This window comes from Ornithodoros turicata, chromosome 6 (assembly GCF_037126465.1).
Source record: "Ornithodoros turicata isolate Travis chromosome 6, ASM3712646v1, whole genome shotgun sequence".
Lineage (NCBI taxonomy): Eukaryota > Metazoa > Arthropoda > Arachnida > Ixodida > Argasidae > Ornithodoros > Ornithodoros turicata.
Genome location: NC_088206.1, coordinates 55,518,194 through 55,534,411, shown reverse-complemented (window position 1 = coordinate 55,534,411; position 16,218 = coordinate 55,518,194). Strand labels below are relative to the sequence as shown.

The window sequence follows — 16,218 nt, the reverse complement described above, 5'->3', positions numbered from 1 at the left end:
GCCGGACTATGTCATCATCAGCTAGGTGGCTGACAATTAGGAAAATCTTAGGTTGAAAATTGAAGGGGGTGGGGAGGTAGAACTCAGGTTTCATCTCAGGAGCTGTAAAATAAGGTAAAATCGGGTGATACTGGGTGGAAGAGCAGATTTTTGTGTGGAAAATAAAACGATGAGCAGATCTCGCATGTGATGCAAGCGCCTTTGATAGATGCCACACTAGATGCAAAGCGGCTTTGGTACATGTGCAGTGCTTGGCATTCTCCAGTGCCTGCATCTGAGACTGAATTTACACTGCGGCAACTTTGTTTTCACTGTCATTCAGGTTGTACCCGAAGTGACGATGCTGCGCAAATCGTATTTACCAGGTTTAACCCTAAGACAGAGGGCTCTACATATAAACTCTAAACTGACTCAACTTCGACAGAGCGTATCCTCATGCAGTAACAATACCACCATTCAAAGCAGAGACATAACTTACTTCGTCTGCGGCGTGCTGCGTCTCGTAGGCTACACTGTCGAGGGACTCCCGCGAGCCCCTCCGTGACCCTGATTTTCCCCGCTTGTCCTTCATGGTAAAATCCAAATACTGGATAGACTTGCCGTGGCGCTGTTCCAAGGCCTGCACAGCACAGTGAGGAGAAATGTAAATGTGCTATAGAAGAGTTTAATGTCCACAAAGTGTCCCCCGCACCTCTTTCCTCGCCCTGAGAGCACAGTCTTCAAGCGTTTCGGCCGCCTCGTATTTGCCCTGCCGTCGATACAGGGCACCAAGGTTCTTGAGTGTAGTGGCTACTGTGGGACTGTGAGCAGAGATGCATTATTTATTTAGTGCACTAACCTGAAATACAAAACAGCACGTCGACTGGCATCCACCCCAAAATACAACTTTGTTTTTTTGTTAGTCATCAATTTGTTCACTGAGCCACATGAGAGGTAGTAATGTCTACAAGTCCTCCCTAGTTCGAGTGCAAATAAAGTATACCTGCCTCCTTCTCCCTCCTTTAGAGTGCTTAAACAAGTACTACCACAATGTCATTGTTATAAAGTTATAACTCATTTTCACCCTTTCAATTTGAGGTACAGTGCAGGCAAGTCGTAATTAACTTCATGGAAGTCACGAAACCATCTCCAGTGCCCATTATATGACTCCAACTAGTAGGGCCAGAAGATGTACTACTTGACCCCTCGACAGACATAAGCGAGCTCGGGTGAGACCCAGTATGTACACACAAGGCTACTTTTGAAAGCACTTGAGGAGATTGATTCTTAACTATATAAAAAATATTGAAAAACACGAAAAAGAAAAGAGAGAATACCGTGCTTTACACAAGATGCCACAAGATGGGACATCACATTTGCTAAAGAGTAGAGGTGTGCGAATACAGTCAAACTTCTTTACAACGAAACTCAGGGGACAGCAAAAAAAATTTGCAGTAAAGGTATTTTCGTTAAAAAGGATGTCCATTATTGGACCTATAGGGCTCCAGCGGGACCGCAAAAAAATTTGCTGTAGTGGTATTTTCGTTAAAAAGGTATTCGCTATAAAGGAGTTTGACTGTATTCGAAATTTGGAATACAAATTGAATATTTGCAATACTCAATTCGTATTCGAAAAATTGATATTAGAAGTTTTCAAATATTCGTAAAAGTTCAAATATTCGATTTTTTTCGAATATCATAGCGGCTCATTACAAAGCTGTTGCGGACTGCGCGCTGGAATTTGTACCTTGCGGTAACAGTGAGGAACATGTTTTGTAGAAGAGCTGTAAAGCGACGCGCAGAACTTTCGAGGTACGCTTATCTGAGAATGCGTCGCTACACGTTCGGTAACCGGAACCGAAACTAGCACACAGTTGTGTGCAACCGCCATTTTAAAGTCCACCTCAGCGAAACGCGAAACTGCCGTACACTTCATGCATCGTCAGCACAGTCGTGGCTTTAGTGGATTGCCAACGAAATCTGAACGTTCGTGTGAGGCCTACAGTTTGGTGAAATTCCGGTTAAATATCGACATTTTGTTGGCGTTGAGCTGAACACCGCTGTTCACTGTGCCACTGCATGCACAGCCAAAACCCAAGTCTCGAATGCGTTTTAATATAATCTATTCATCGTTTAATAATCAAGGAGTAGGACGTGACAATATTTTGAGATAGTTTCTCCAACTCCGGCGCTGTGCGACCGCCAATGTTAAAAGTGCCAACTAAGACTACAATTAAGCTATACAAAGTCATTTGAAATTGCACTAACTGTTGTTACAGATGATAGCAAGACGCATACAGCCTTAAGACCAACCCGCATGGAGCGATTTTGCTTGAGACTCTCGTGCATAGGTGCGACAAAGTTTTGAGGCGCGCGTGCAGATTATCGCCATGAAATGTAAGAAGCGCTGAACACGAACGTCGCGGAAACAATCACGTGTGATGAACACAGCCGTACAACATCGACGAGGATCGTGGTTTTACTGCGCCAACGAATGACGCCGTTCGAAACCACGCTTTACCGTCGAGAATGATGGTTTCACGCGTGACGTCAGGCATGACAGCACAGTGAAACTATGCAGTTTCTTGCCTATACGACAAATGCTACATGATACAAAGAGCAAGATGCTGTGCACACCTCCCACGCCTGCACCGGAAGCAATGCAGCACTCAGCCACTCGGCTGCGGCGCTTCTCATTCGTCTCTGACTAAACAGCATGCGTGTGATTTTAGGTGCCTCACGAGTTTCAACAGATCGATCTTGCGTGAGAGACAACAATAAGTTCAAACACTCGTGTATTAAACCTACCTTGAGCGCCGAAATGCTGGTATTTTCTTTCCAGCACATTAAATGCACCTAGACTTTAGTACCACAGCCAGATTGCTTCGTGCAGCGCCAGCCAGCGTATCACGCTGTAATCACGCAGTCAACAAGAAGGACCCCTCGATGGCGCAATTTTTTGGGGGTAAAAATTGTGCGTCTTGTACACAAGTAAATATGGTACATAGCAAGTATGCATCTCCTGAACTTTGGTTTACTCATCTACTTTGTTTCTGATCATGCGAACTTCGGATTATACGAATATTTTCCGTGATCCCCCGAGAGGTTCGTATAATCCAGACACTGCTGTATTACTTCTTGAAAACTTCTGCTCTAATACATGCAGTAAACTCACACAACTGTAACTATATGTGCGTAGTTTTAACAAAACGTTTTTGCACAGGAGCTTCCATTCCACACCCACCTGTCCACCTTTGCAGCCTTGTGCCACCCACCGTACTCCCCATAGGGAGCGTTCTCCCTCTGCCTGTTCTTATTCTCTTCTCTCTCCTCAGCCAATTGCCAGATGGGTTTGTTCTCACCACCAATGCTGCCAAACTCACGTTCATGAGCACGTGTCAGCACCTTTAAAGCACGACAAATCAGTCAGTCACTGCTCAAGTAGGATTTACGATAATTTACGCACGGAGCACAGGTTGTACAGCTCCTGTCAACGTTAATAATAACACTAAAAAAAAATAAAAAATTCCGAGCGCGATAGCAGCCGCCCTAGAGGCACTGGGGGAATGTTAAGTGAACAAAATCTTTGCGTTAAACCAGCACAATAATTTTGTTCAATTAAGATTTCCTCATGGCCCCAAGGTTTGCTGTAAGCGCGCTCGGGAACGAGACCGTACTTTTTCCAGTGTTATTATTAAGGTTGACGGGAGCTGTACTTTTGTTATCACCATATCTTGATGTTTAGGATGGGCTCCTTAAGCAATTTAAAAAAGATGTATATACCGGTAATTTTTTTATCCTTTACAGAAGTTTTATAAAAAAGGCTTTAAAAAAAATGGCTTTCAACAAGGATTGCCTGCTTCTGATTCTGATTCTGCTACGTCGCTTTTGCTCAACATCCCCTAAATAAATAGTTAATTAATGAATTTTATGTCATTAATGATTTGGTAGTTACATGCTTTCTTTGAGCATGTCCGTCCGTCCGTATAACTCAACTGCAAAAATACCTGCCTACCCTGTTCTCATAGATTTTTAATAAAAAATCTGTAAAGGATAAAAAAAAATGCCCTGTGTCTTCATGCCTTCATGTCAAACAGAGATCTGGCCCTGTACAGCTACTAAGCACAAAAGTAAGTGAGCAGGTACAGCTATTAATAAAAGAAATAAACTTCTGTGTTACACTATTCACCATGACTGCCCCAGATAGCAGTGTCTGAGCTTCTATTGATGTGTTTTGGGGGAATACAGTCGCTGACCAATTTTTCCGACTTCTAGGAGCCACGAAATCAGTCCAAATTTTTAGTGAATGGCATACCGTATTTGCACGATTCTAACGCGCACCTTTTTCCGGGGAAATTGGTACTCAAAATTGCATGCGCGTTACAATCGGGGGCGTGTTGTAAGAAAAACACGGAACTCTGTATGAGGCGGCCCGATCACATTGGCATTGACATCGCGAGTCACGTGGCCCACACCATATGTTTTTTACGGACGTCCCGTCGTGTGTGACGGATTTTCGCACGTTGTATTGCCGGTTTATGACTTGTTTGCACAATACAGCGAAGACTGTATCATGAAGTGTCGTTGAAGCGGAAGGTGATTCTATCAGCAGAGCAAGATGGAAACCGAGCGGCATCGCGTGTCTTCGGCGTCCCGGAAACAAACAACGGTAATTATCCCTGGAGGGATGACCTTGCAACTGCAGTTGCTCGAACACTGTGTGCTTGAACAAGCCAATGAAGGACCATGTGCGCACTGCCTATAACGACTGGCTTGTTTCCGACGAACATTCACTGACTTCGGCCGGACGTCTGAAGAAGACAACACTTGGTGAACTTATCGACTGGGTGCACGGGGCCTAGAAAGCTCTCCCACAGTCGATGGTGACCCGTTCATTCAAAAAGTGCGGAATTTCGAACTCCCTGGACGGCAGCGAGGACGATTGCCTGTGGTCAGTTAATAGAGACAAGGAACTTTCGGACAGTGAAGTCGAATGAAGAGTGTGTTGCATGGTTCTAGTCATAAAGTACTTTGTTCTAGTCATAAAAAAGTGTTTGGCCTAGAGTTTCATACCCGCACAGTTGCCATCTAACATTTTGTGGTGATTTTGCTCACTAAATTCACCTGCGCGTTACAATCGTGCAAATACGGTAAATCCGATTTATTTCCGAAGCATTTACTCAGAACATTCTGCTTCACTACACGAACACGCAACAACGTATCGCGGTGGATTTTAACGAGTGCATGCTCAGTGTAGTCACTACAGCAAGGATTGCCCCTGCGGACGGCAGGTGCATCAACGACATCCTCGTTGCAGCCTTCATTTTTACCTTTTTTTTTATGTCTATCGTAGTAACATTATCAACATTCTCACTTGAAGTTCAGATCGGCATTTTCAGTACCTCCAATACTCAAATATACTTGTAGTCGAAGACACGCGTATTGAAAGATAAGTTCTCGCAACGTGTGTGAAGCGAAGCGTTTGGTTTCGGTCACACGCAAATAAGCTTCGCCTTTCCGCACGTGTGAACTGCGCTTCTACACATGTGTCATGTCAGGAATGGCGAATGACCTCAGTCCTTCATGACATACATGCTGAATGAGAAACACTGGGCGCAGGAGTTCATTTTTCTCTACTATATTTCTGGCACTCGGGAGCTGGCAAATTAAAAAAAAAAAAAAACATGCAGGTTTGAAGCGAGATGAGTACTAATAATGAAGCCAATCTTCTGAGAAACGGTCCAAATTATTGGACGCACAAATACATTGGTTCCATGGGGGTTTGACAGTTCCAGCAGTTTTGCCTAAAAAATTGGAATGTCCAAATTTTCGTAGTCTGTAGTCTGGTCGGCAACTGTACTTAAATTTCTAAACAGCAGCCATAAGCAAAAACATCAAGCATAATTTCAATGTGCATTTCTTAATGAACTGTTCAATGTTTCTTGATGTAATGAATGCCTGGCGATTATCACGGCAATGAAAGTGCAATCACGTCTCACAAAAACCAATCCTGCATTCCTCCATGCAAATAATTTTCCAAGAGAACACTGTGAAGCAGGCTTTTCTGGGCAATAGGCTGTTTACGTACTTGAAGGGTGCTCAAAATTGTAAACATGTGGCAGACAAATGATGTCAGTCACTTACCTGCTTGTACAGCACTTCAGCCTCCTTGTATTTTCCCTGCTTGAGGTAGGCAGAGGCAAGGTTGTTTTTGGTCTTCGCCACATTAGGATCGTCTGGCCCCAGTGTCCTTTCATAGATATCTAAAGCCCGCTGATAGTACCGTTCAACCTGTAACAGAGAGGACCTTCCAGATTCAACCTCCAGGCAAAGACAGCCAGTGCAGGGTGTCTACTAAACTGTAGCCTTCAAATTCCCCGACTTTTCCAGGTTTTCACCGACTATTGCAAGCGAATTCCCTGACCAAAACAAAAGGGAACCTGGTTTCTGCTGCTACGTTTTGATACAGATCCCTACTAAACAGATCATTTATTGAGAAATTAGTAAGACTGCCCTACTTTTCTGCCTCTGAATTTGTCGTATTGGCAAACTGTTACTCGCAGCAACATTGCTGCGGCGTGGCTCATTAGCACTCTTAGCTCATTAGCAGCTATTAGCTCATTAGCGCTCGCAATTCACTGCACATCGTGACGGTACTTGTCTGCGATTTTCTCTGACTTCAGTTGCCTTTTTGGCAAATTCCCTGACAATCCCCTGACTTTTCCCAGTCGCATCAAAATTCCCCGATAATTCCCTGTTTTCCAGGTAGGTAGACACCCCGCAGTGAGGCTGTAGAGATGACATACCGTAGTTATCCACATATAATGCAAACGTGTGTATGTTTAAAAGTGGAATTTTTGTATTCCCACAAGCAGTTTACAACCCTGTGTGCTGCGCCCGATGCACCGTGACATGGGAAGTGAAGACTGAAATGCTCTAATGATCAAAAAACATTATGCATTAACAGTGACAGCACGCAGTGAATGCACATTATGCAGTAACAGTGTTAGCTGCACCACTTACATGTCTTTGATGAACACTGAATTTATTATCAGGTCAAAAGACAAAAGCATCTCTGTGACAGATGTTGGCCAAATGACTCTCAAACATGGAGGGTCAAAGAGGCAGCAAGCACCTGTGAATTCAGGAGGGCCCTCTAGGGCCCTCCAGCAATGTCGCTTTTCTGTGCTCAGCACACATGATGCTCTAACAGTTGTCCGAGTATGACTCTCAGACAACTGTCGGAAGTCATATCTGTATATTTTTTTTCCCTACCATCATATGCCCTGTAGGCCTTGTGTGTTTTCGGGTTTTACATTTTTTGAAAATCGGAGGGTAAGAATCGGGTTTCACTGCAGGGGCCGCAAAACAGGGTAAAACCGGGAGATAGAGTACCAGGTGGAAAAGCAGATTTTTGGGTCGAAAATAAAAAAGGGCAATTTTTTTATGCACACAAGATGCAGAACAGTTGCGTTGAATGTACAATACATACTAGCATTCTGCAGTGCCTGTGTTGCTGGCTGAAGTGGCACTTTGCGAAGTTCGTTTTGGGGGCTTTTCGGGTTTTCGCCCTAGTGACAATTATGCAAATCGGGGATAAAAAATGGGTTTTAGCGTGTTGTAGCCTAAAACACAAGTTTTCAAATTGTCCGGTTCTGTTTTCTTTAGTGTTCTCACGTTGTCCTGCCGTACCAGCCACCATTTTGGTTGCTTACAGGTTAGAGACTGTGAGTCATGGTATAAAGCACGTGGCCAGTTATCACATGATAGCTTCGGTGCTTCTGGTACAGCCGAGCATTACTCTTTCCAAAGTGCGAGGTCGTGCGGGAACTGCAAGAACACAAGGACCGCCTTGAACCTCCTCCCCTACAATTCCTAGCCAAAGGAAGCCGTGCACTTCATAAACTGGGAAAGGGAGGAAGCCACAGGCAAGCGGAACTAACAGATTTCCGCCAGTCCCAATGAAATAAAGGGGTTAGGACTGTGCAGATTTCGTAAATAGTCTCTTGAACAGTGTTTCCCATCCATCGGTCGGCAGGAAGGCACTTTTGTGTGATTTTCGGTTATGCCATAGGACCACTTTGTACGTACTTCTTTCGCGTCACCGCCAGGTGCACTCTAATGCAGTTCTACTGTACTAAGAGAAGCGACACAAGTTCTGGTGGAGATGTTGGCTTGCTAGCGGAACATAGCGAAGCAGTCCGCGAAACACAGAGGTCCCATGGAACTCAGTTTGACGGCCCATGGTCTAGGATTGTTAGACTTATCCCGTGTTGCATACAGAGGTTCAACTGAAATGCTCACCCATTCTTTAATGCCGTAGTTTACTACAGCCTTGAGAGCAAAAAAAAATCAATAAAATTCATAAATGCTTAAAGGAGGTAAGAACTCCGATCTGCAGGTAGTTACACGGGCGTAATAGGTGTAATATTGTTCTTCTACGCTTCATAATTCTATCTACAATTTATTGTTCAGTACTTCTCCTTCATAACGTGTGCAGCGTTAATACAATAACGTACTTTCTCTTTTGGATACAGGCGAGTAGACGTACCGCCATCCAGATACCTCTATCCATTGTTACGTCATTTGAAGAATTGTAGCACCCAATAGTTCACACCTAACACACCTAACGTTCTGCAACACCTAACGTTCTGCTCTACAGTCTTAAAAATGAACTTCACCACATAGCACGCTCCTAGCCATCCACCATCCCGAATGACAATGTTCTCGTCCCTGATTTGTTGAAAACGGGAGGCCTATTTTGTAGCCATAATGCCGTACACAACGGGTACATAATAAGCTCCGCCTCCTGTTATCAACAAATCAGGAGCGAGAACATTGTCATTGGGGATGATGGTTGGCTAGCAGCGTGCTATATGTGGTGAAGATTCATTCACCTATCAGATTCATCTATACAAAAGGTGTCACAGCCAACAAGTTAAAATCGCCGTTTGGAGAAGACACAGTCGGCGGGCTAGCTTGGTAGAGTTCATAGCCCCTTTAAGAACGCAACTAGACTAGAATCAAGATGGCCAACCTCTTCGTATTTCCCCTGGTTTTGGCAGAGGAGCGCAAGATTGTTGAGCTGCTTGGCAACGTCAGGATGGTCCCTTCCAAGCACTCGCTCGCGGATATCGAGGGCCCGCTTGCAGAGGGGCTCGGCATCTCTGTATTTGCCCCGCTTTCCGTAGAGGACGGCCAGATTGTTGAGGGTGGCCGCCACGGCCGGGTGACTCTCTCCCAACGTCTTCTCACGGATCTCCAGGGCATCATTCAGTAGATTTGCCGCCTCCTTGTACTTGTTCTGGTCCCTGGTGTGTCAATTAATTATTTGCAATGTAATGACTCGTTATTATCAAACATAGGTATCAAAAGTACACCAAATTGAAACCGTGGCCTAATGCAGTCTATCATGCACAACACAGAGGGACCCTTCTCTCACGATATGTTACGCTGTTATGTGTTATGTTCACATGTTTGGAGCAGAACAGCTAATGAGCACAACACCGCAAAATATTTCACCGTGAGGTATTGGAAATGATTCGAATTGGGCCTTTTCCGATTATTCGAATTCGATTTGCCTTCTGAAGAAATTATTCGGATTCGATTCACAGTGTAAGTGAAATATTCGTAAACTATTCGCAATGGAAATTTTTGAACATTCTGAACATGTCATTGCTCTTTCTTTACTTCCATTCTGTCTGTCTGTTTCCCCAGCACTTTACAATGCCAATGCAGGTTTTCAGTGCCCATGAAGGATTTTTGAAGTGCAAGTTGTTTCTACAGCTTTCAGTTTGTCTCATGAGAACAACACATTGTTTTATTGAAAAATAATTTGACAACAATGCATAATAACAATGCAAATAAGCATGTATGCCTTGTGTTAAGCCAATGCATCAATACATACACTACTCCTCATTATCCCCTTTTCAAGTGCACGTCCTGGGGCATTTTTATAAGAATCAGCAGCACAAAACTGTGACCATGTTAGTTTACCAGGGCTTAATTGTCATTCTTAGAAACCTTTATCCTATGATGTGATATTCGAAATTGTATTCGATATACGGACGGCAATTTTGCAGGTATTCGTCAAGAGCTGAGCGAATAGCAAAATTTTCAATGCGAATCGAATATTTCGAATATACGAATATTTCAGGCACACTGCGAATACATTTCGAATATTTTTTGCCATTGCGAATTGAATCGAATAGTTGTTAATGACAGTTTGAATATTTCGAATAGCTAATTCTTGTCACAGTATGTCCATCAGCAAACAGCTACTGTTTTTGGCCGTAGCTTGACCTTTCTGTCAGAATACAGCCGTCCGATTTTTCGGACTCACACAAAAGCGAGGATCACACAAAAGTCTGAATAATAGAGCAGTCCGAAAAAACTAATTTCGCTTCAAAGTCAACAGATTTCCAGCTCTGCCTGATAACATCAACATTTCCGAACACCACATTTTGTCACTGTTCACTCACGGAGGCACCGCCATCACCACCATTCCGCAAGTCGACTTCGCCTAACGCTTGCGTGTTTTAGGTGAAGCTCGCTTTACAGCACTGTCGCGAGACTCGCGGGCGGACAGCAGTGCTGTGCCTTTTGAACCATGCCGTTGGTCAAAAATGAAGACTCAAAAGCGTTACAACAGACCTTTTCTACTCAGAGGAATCGAAAATGAAGAATCATTGTCTATTTTCTTGCCTCAATATTTTAGTTGGTTGAATTCTTTTTTTGATACAAATTTCAGATGATACCAATATTTTCCGTCACCCCAAGAGAGAGATTTGCTGGTTGGGCAAACTGAGCCCGAAATATCGAGCGAAAGGGCTGTACGGTGTCCAAAATTTTAGACGTTCTTATACATCAACTCTATGGGGCCCATGGCCGTTTCGTGAACAAGTCCAAATAATCGAGCATGTCCGAAAAATCTGTCATCGACTGTATACACAAAAAAAGTAAAAAACAGGCTCCTCTACTTCAGGCTTTGACATGTGCATCATGTTGCCAGGATAAATTATGTTGACAGCGGGAGTGTGAGGATCCAATGCATTCCGCAGCAATGTGTATCCTCCAGTTTCGAAACTACATCAGCTTACAAACTATACTAGTATGAATATTTCCCTCTATTACTAAACACAGTTCTAGAAGCTATGAATATGTTTACTGGGAGCTGCAATGTAAATTATAAGTAGGGCCTGACTTTTTAGGGCTATACACCCGATTATGCCCGATATTTACCTCCCGATTGAAATCAGAAAAAAACAGGGTTGAACCAGGTATTTCCCCAAAAACTGCTGGACCAGGGGGATCCGAAGTCATCACAACTAACACAGAACTTTGGAAACTGTGTTGGAAATGCATAAATATGCTCATACAAACTGTCAAAACAGATACACTGCTGTCTCTTGGATGCATGGACTAAATATTGATACTCTGTGTCTACTGGTGTGTCGTGTATTATGCCGAGTAAACCAAAGATTTACGCCAGATCCAATCTGATACAACCAGAATTGGGTCGAATCAGGCTCAGTTCAACCCGATTACGCCCAAATTATTGAAGCAAAATATAACCCGATATTTACCCCCGATTTTGCTGGAAAATATAACCCAAAAAAGTCAGGCCCTAATTATACGTTACGGAGTACAATAACACGTAGTGGAAATACACAATCACATATGTGTAGCAGAACTGTGCTTGTGGACTTAGATAGGAACGTATCACGAGCACAAGTTGTCATGTCGCTGTAAAGCCTCCGTATCGCAACCAGCGTTAGGGTTCTTTTTGAAGGCAGTGCGTATCCTGGGGCAGCTTCAGCCATTAGATAACGGAATCCCCGGTCATCTACTACACTGAATGGCTGTAAGTCCAGCTTACCAATTCCATTCCAGCAACCTTACCAGCAACCATTCGCACAACTTTAGCGCCCAGAACCTGTTTCCTTCGCGCGGGCAGTCGATCATAGGGCTGCATCGTGCCAGTTATCTTTCGCCGATTTGTGTCTTTGCACTTTTCCTTCGGCTTCCCATAAACATTGAAAGCCAATCTATGCCGCTTCAAATGGTTAATGAGAACAGACGTTGAACCCGTCAGCGTGCGCACCACACGTTTTACGTGTTCCGGCGGTTTTGGAGTAGCCAAAGTACTTCCATATGGCGGTTCTCCTTTTTGCCGGTGGCTCATCAGGCATACCCTCGTCCTCCATCTGAACCACACTGCTGCAGCAGCAATGCAAGACTAATATCAAACGCACGCACAATCTCACGAAGAGGATGATGGCGATGGCGATCAGGCCAAAGCGGGCCAATGGAGTCACAGAGGTACTGCGGTATATTCCAGAACTATTGGAGAACTATTCGAAAACTATTTGATTTGTATTCTGAAGTTCGAATATTCACCCAGCTCTAGTAATCGTATTCAATTCGTAGTCGAAAATTCCTATATTCGCACACCTTTATCCAAATGCATTTTTTTGGTACCTGAATTTGATTTGAACTCACCTCTCCCATGACTGAGCAAATCACCCCGCACCATTTAACATTATTTACAGTACTAAACTGCCAGTGGTGCAACAACCTTGTGCAAATTTGCATTTGCAAACGATAGCTGTTGTGCAACGTTTTCCAATTATGTAACAGCAGAAACTTTCGGACCCCAAATGTCAATTCTTGATATTTGTGTGATGCTAACAGCCTACACCACATAAAGCACAGTCCCATCGTAAGCAAGGTAGACTGACCTATAGACAAGGGCGAGAATATTGAGCATGGTGGCGACGTCAGGATGGTCGTGTCCGCTAGTTTTCTCCAGGTCCTCGAGTGCTTGCTTGCACAGCGGCACGGCCACTTCGTAGCGACCCTGCGACGCGTACTGGATCACTAGATTGTGCAACGTCCGCAGCCGCGCAGGAATCTCGTATCCTCCGGCACCTGCGGCCGCAGCTGCAGCAGCCCCGGGGTTAGGGTTGGGGGAAAGCGCATCTTGGGGGCCTTCCTCATCATCCGGGAAGCCTAAATCTAGAGGTGGCTCTGCAGAGCTTCCTTCACTCCTCTTGTCACCTATGAAAAGTATGTAAGCAATTTACTGATGTAAGGGTGCTGGTGGTTCAAGGAATTGTGATATTTCTATCAGCGATATAATTCTTCGTGCCTAACGGGACAATCTGTACCCAAATCACTGTCACGTGCTTTCTTATGATGCTCAGATTTACCATGCAAACTATTTCAACTAAATTTGCAGCCCGTGATTTATAATCAAATTTTATAGCCGTAGGCTTTGCAGCTGTGATCCCACTGACAACAGCATCTGTTCTGCCGAGCTTAGAAGCCACAATTTCTGGCCAATTATATTTATCATACAGTAAAGCCTGTCTGTAGTGAGGCTGGTTCGGGTGCTACAAAGCTTTACTGCATCAGAAGTTAACAGTTTCGGCCACACATAACCTGTGGAATACTTTGTAAAGACAACTAGCCGACTCTCGCTTAAGACACTACTGTCACAAAACACGGCTGACCACTTTATGTAACGGCAATAATTTAGTCTTGTTTCTCCAAATGCCTGAGGTCTGGAAACAATTCCCAGACTCAGGGACAAAACACGTGGTATCGTATTATGGTGAACAGTGGGAGTAACCGGGAAATGGCACCCATGTTTCTGTCGCGGGTGGTCGTGGAGAGCGACCTGGTGGAGGACGTAAACACATTCAAGTCAGGGTGTTGGGTTTCTCAACTCTGGGCTCTTCCTTCCCATGCATCTGGGACAAACAGCGGGAAGCAATAAATTCGGGGGAATCTTGAAGATGTCATGGCCAACAGAACCAATATTTGTGGTTATGTGTTTTTATTTTCGTCCGGTTCGAGGTGGAGATGTAAACCTTGTAGGGGGTGTATATCGTTGGGGCGAAGAAACCACGCAAGCCGGTGAGCCGTGCAAGAGACTTGGTCGGGGCATGTAGCCTATTCGAATCGGTCTACAGTGACCGGCGTAAACTGGGACTTTGAAGTTCTTCGGCACGAAGGGGTGTTCAGTAGCGGCCGTTAATGCCGGTTGATTGTATCCGCCGGTGACAACTACGGGTGCCACAGCGACGAGGTAACCGCACTATATCGCAAGTGTCATCGCCTCGGCAGTGCCTCGGGTGAACCACACAGGTTCAAGTTCATACCGTGGAACTGGTTCCGGTACTCACCTGTGAGATTCACCTGGCTAACCAAACTGAGCGTTCCCGCCAGGACCTCGTGACAACTACTCCTCATTTACAGAAGTACACATCCTACAGCGCCAACACTTCCTTTTTGATAAGGCAACCACACACTGGAGTGTTTGATGCGTGAGCTTCATAGAACCAATCCGACAAGCTCAACATCAATGTTTCCATATGCACACTTTTATGGTCTTTGCCACTTGACACTGGCTCCACTTGCAACCATGTGTTCAACCACGTCGCTTTTCAAGATGCTGGACACAGCTGTCTTGAAGACCCAAAACATCTCTACAATGCCCTTATACTTTGTGCTGCCAGTTTCTACTTCGTGAAGCAGCTTCTGCTTCTCAAGCAGTGTGAGAACTTTCCTATTAGACATACACGTATGCAGTGATACAGATTATCCAGCGTTTATGCAGCTGCATGGCTAGCTGGTGGCACCAGACTATTCCTTGGAGATCTGACCAATATAACACTATGAACTATAATTTAAGCAAATTATCAAGTACATACAATTTACTCAAATATAATGTTTACCTGACACTACCTACTTTGTGTTTAGCTGAAAGTGAAGAATTTTGAACAAGATTTTGGTACTAATATAGATCAGAGCACGTGTGGTGAATCTCATGTTGCGTTCGGAATATTACTGAACCATGTCAGAGTTTTGTACTTGCTTGAAGAAGGACTACAGTGCAAAAATTTTTCAGCGCAGAAGGAAAGGCACCATCACTTTGTGACCAACACAAGGAACGGGATTTGTCGGTTGCATAAATAATGATTTATGAGCGAAAGAAATCCCAATTTAAGCCTTCTCTCTCCCTCTCCTCCACAACAAGCGCGACTATGTGTAGAGGCCTCGGACTGGTTTATAAAAACTGTCTCCCACAATGATTGGACAAATGAATGGCGCCTCTGTTAGCAGAAACCAACGAGCCCACTCCACAATGTCAGCCTTCTAGAGAAGGAGAGGGAGAGGGAAAGCATAAATTGTGATTTCTTTTGCTCATAAATCACAAACAACACAACTGATGAGCCCCGTTCCTTTTGTGTTGGTGTTACGGTAACGGCATCTTTAATTCTGCAAGGAGAGACTTTTGTACTTCAATGCGTCTTTGAGTAAAAAAAATGTGAACAAAGTCACGAAAAGAAAAGAAGAAAGGGTTTGCACAAGCTACTATACAGCACTCCACCTGTGCAGTAGTTACTTTATAGTCAACAAACTATACCGACCTCCACCGAGACTGCTTTTAGAGCCGTCATCAACACCAATAGTGGACGACGTCATCGATGTAGATGATGCTGATAAATCATCATACTTCTTGAGAGAATTCATAAAGCTGAGCTGCTTGTTGTCTTCTTCAAGCTGTGCAACTGTCTGTTCGGATGCCTGCAGCTTCTGCTGCGTATTGGCCAGTTCGTCTCGGAGCCACGCATTTTCCTGGCAAAGGCGCCGCACTTGAGCCCGCAGCTTCTGCTTCTCAGCCTCAACTGCCTAAAAGAATCAAGTTATAGGTACACATTTCACATATGCGCGACCTCAACATCTGATCAACTAGCATAAGAACCTCGAGATCAACAAACATTTGGAGACGTAAACCTTTACTATCATGTTTACTCGTATAGTTTAAACAGTTTTTCCTAAAAGTGTGGCACTGTAGAGTACGTGTGGTAATCCAACACCATCTAGAAACAAAGCCTGACTTCTTAAACAACATGACGTAATCATTAAGGGTCTTCCAATCACAACCGTGCTTTCGGCAGTCGTAGCTACAGAGACGAGCCAACGTCAGCCACATGGGTGGTCACTGGTAGCCACAGAAAGCCTGCGTTTGAAACAGTCTGCAGCGATTGGCTGACATCCTGACTTTATATGTCTACGTACAAAGAAGCGAGAGGAGATATTAAGCAAGCACCTAACCTCGGTGGCATTGGTTAATCATGCAAAAAAAGAACTGGTGCTCGCTCTACACTGTACCGGCTGTTAGCATGCAATACAAGCTGGCCATGCTGCTGAGGTCAGGGTGCATGGAAT

At 44.3% G+C, this 16,218-nt stretch overlaps 1 protein-coding gene across 5 annotated transcripts in view; it reads right to left on the bottom strand.

The window, feature by feature from the left end:
- LOC135396752 (kinesin light chain-like) overlaps nt 1-16,218 on the bottom strand; it is a 49,678-nt gene that overhangs the window by 14,335 nt on the left and 19,125 nt on the right. For all 5 annotated transcript variants that reach the window (XM_064627903.1, XM_064627905.1, XM_064627906.1 and 2 more), the window contains exons 3-9: nt 15,417-15,678; nt 12,720-13,038; nt 9,017-9,290; nt 6,124-6,270; nt 3,224-3,384; nt 692-800; nt 479-619 (exon numbers count right to left, since the gene is read on the bottom strand). In XM_064627903.1, the coding sequence (XP_064483973.1) occupies nt 479-619; nt 692-800; nt 3,224-3,384; nt 6,124-6,270; nt 9,017-9,290; nt 12,720-13,038; nt 15,417-15,678 (1,413 nt within the window). The remainder of the gene's footprint in view (nt 1-478; nt 620-691; nt 801-3,223; nt 3,385-6,123; nt 6,271-9,016; nt 9,291-12,719; nt 13,039-15,416; nt 15,679-16,218) is intronic.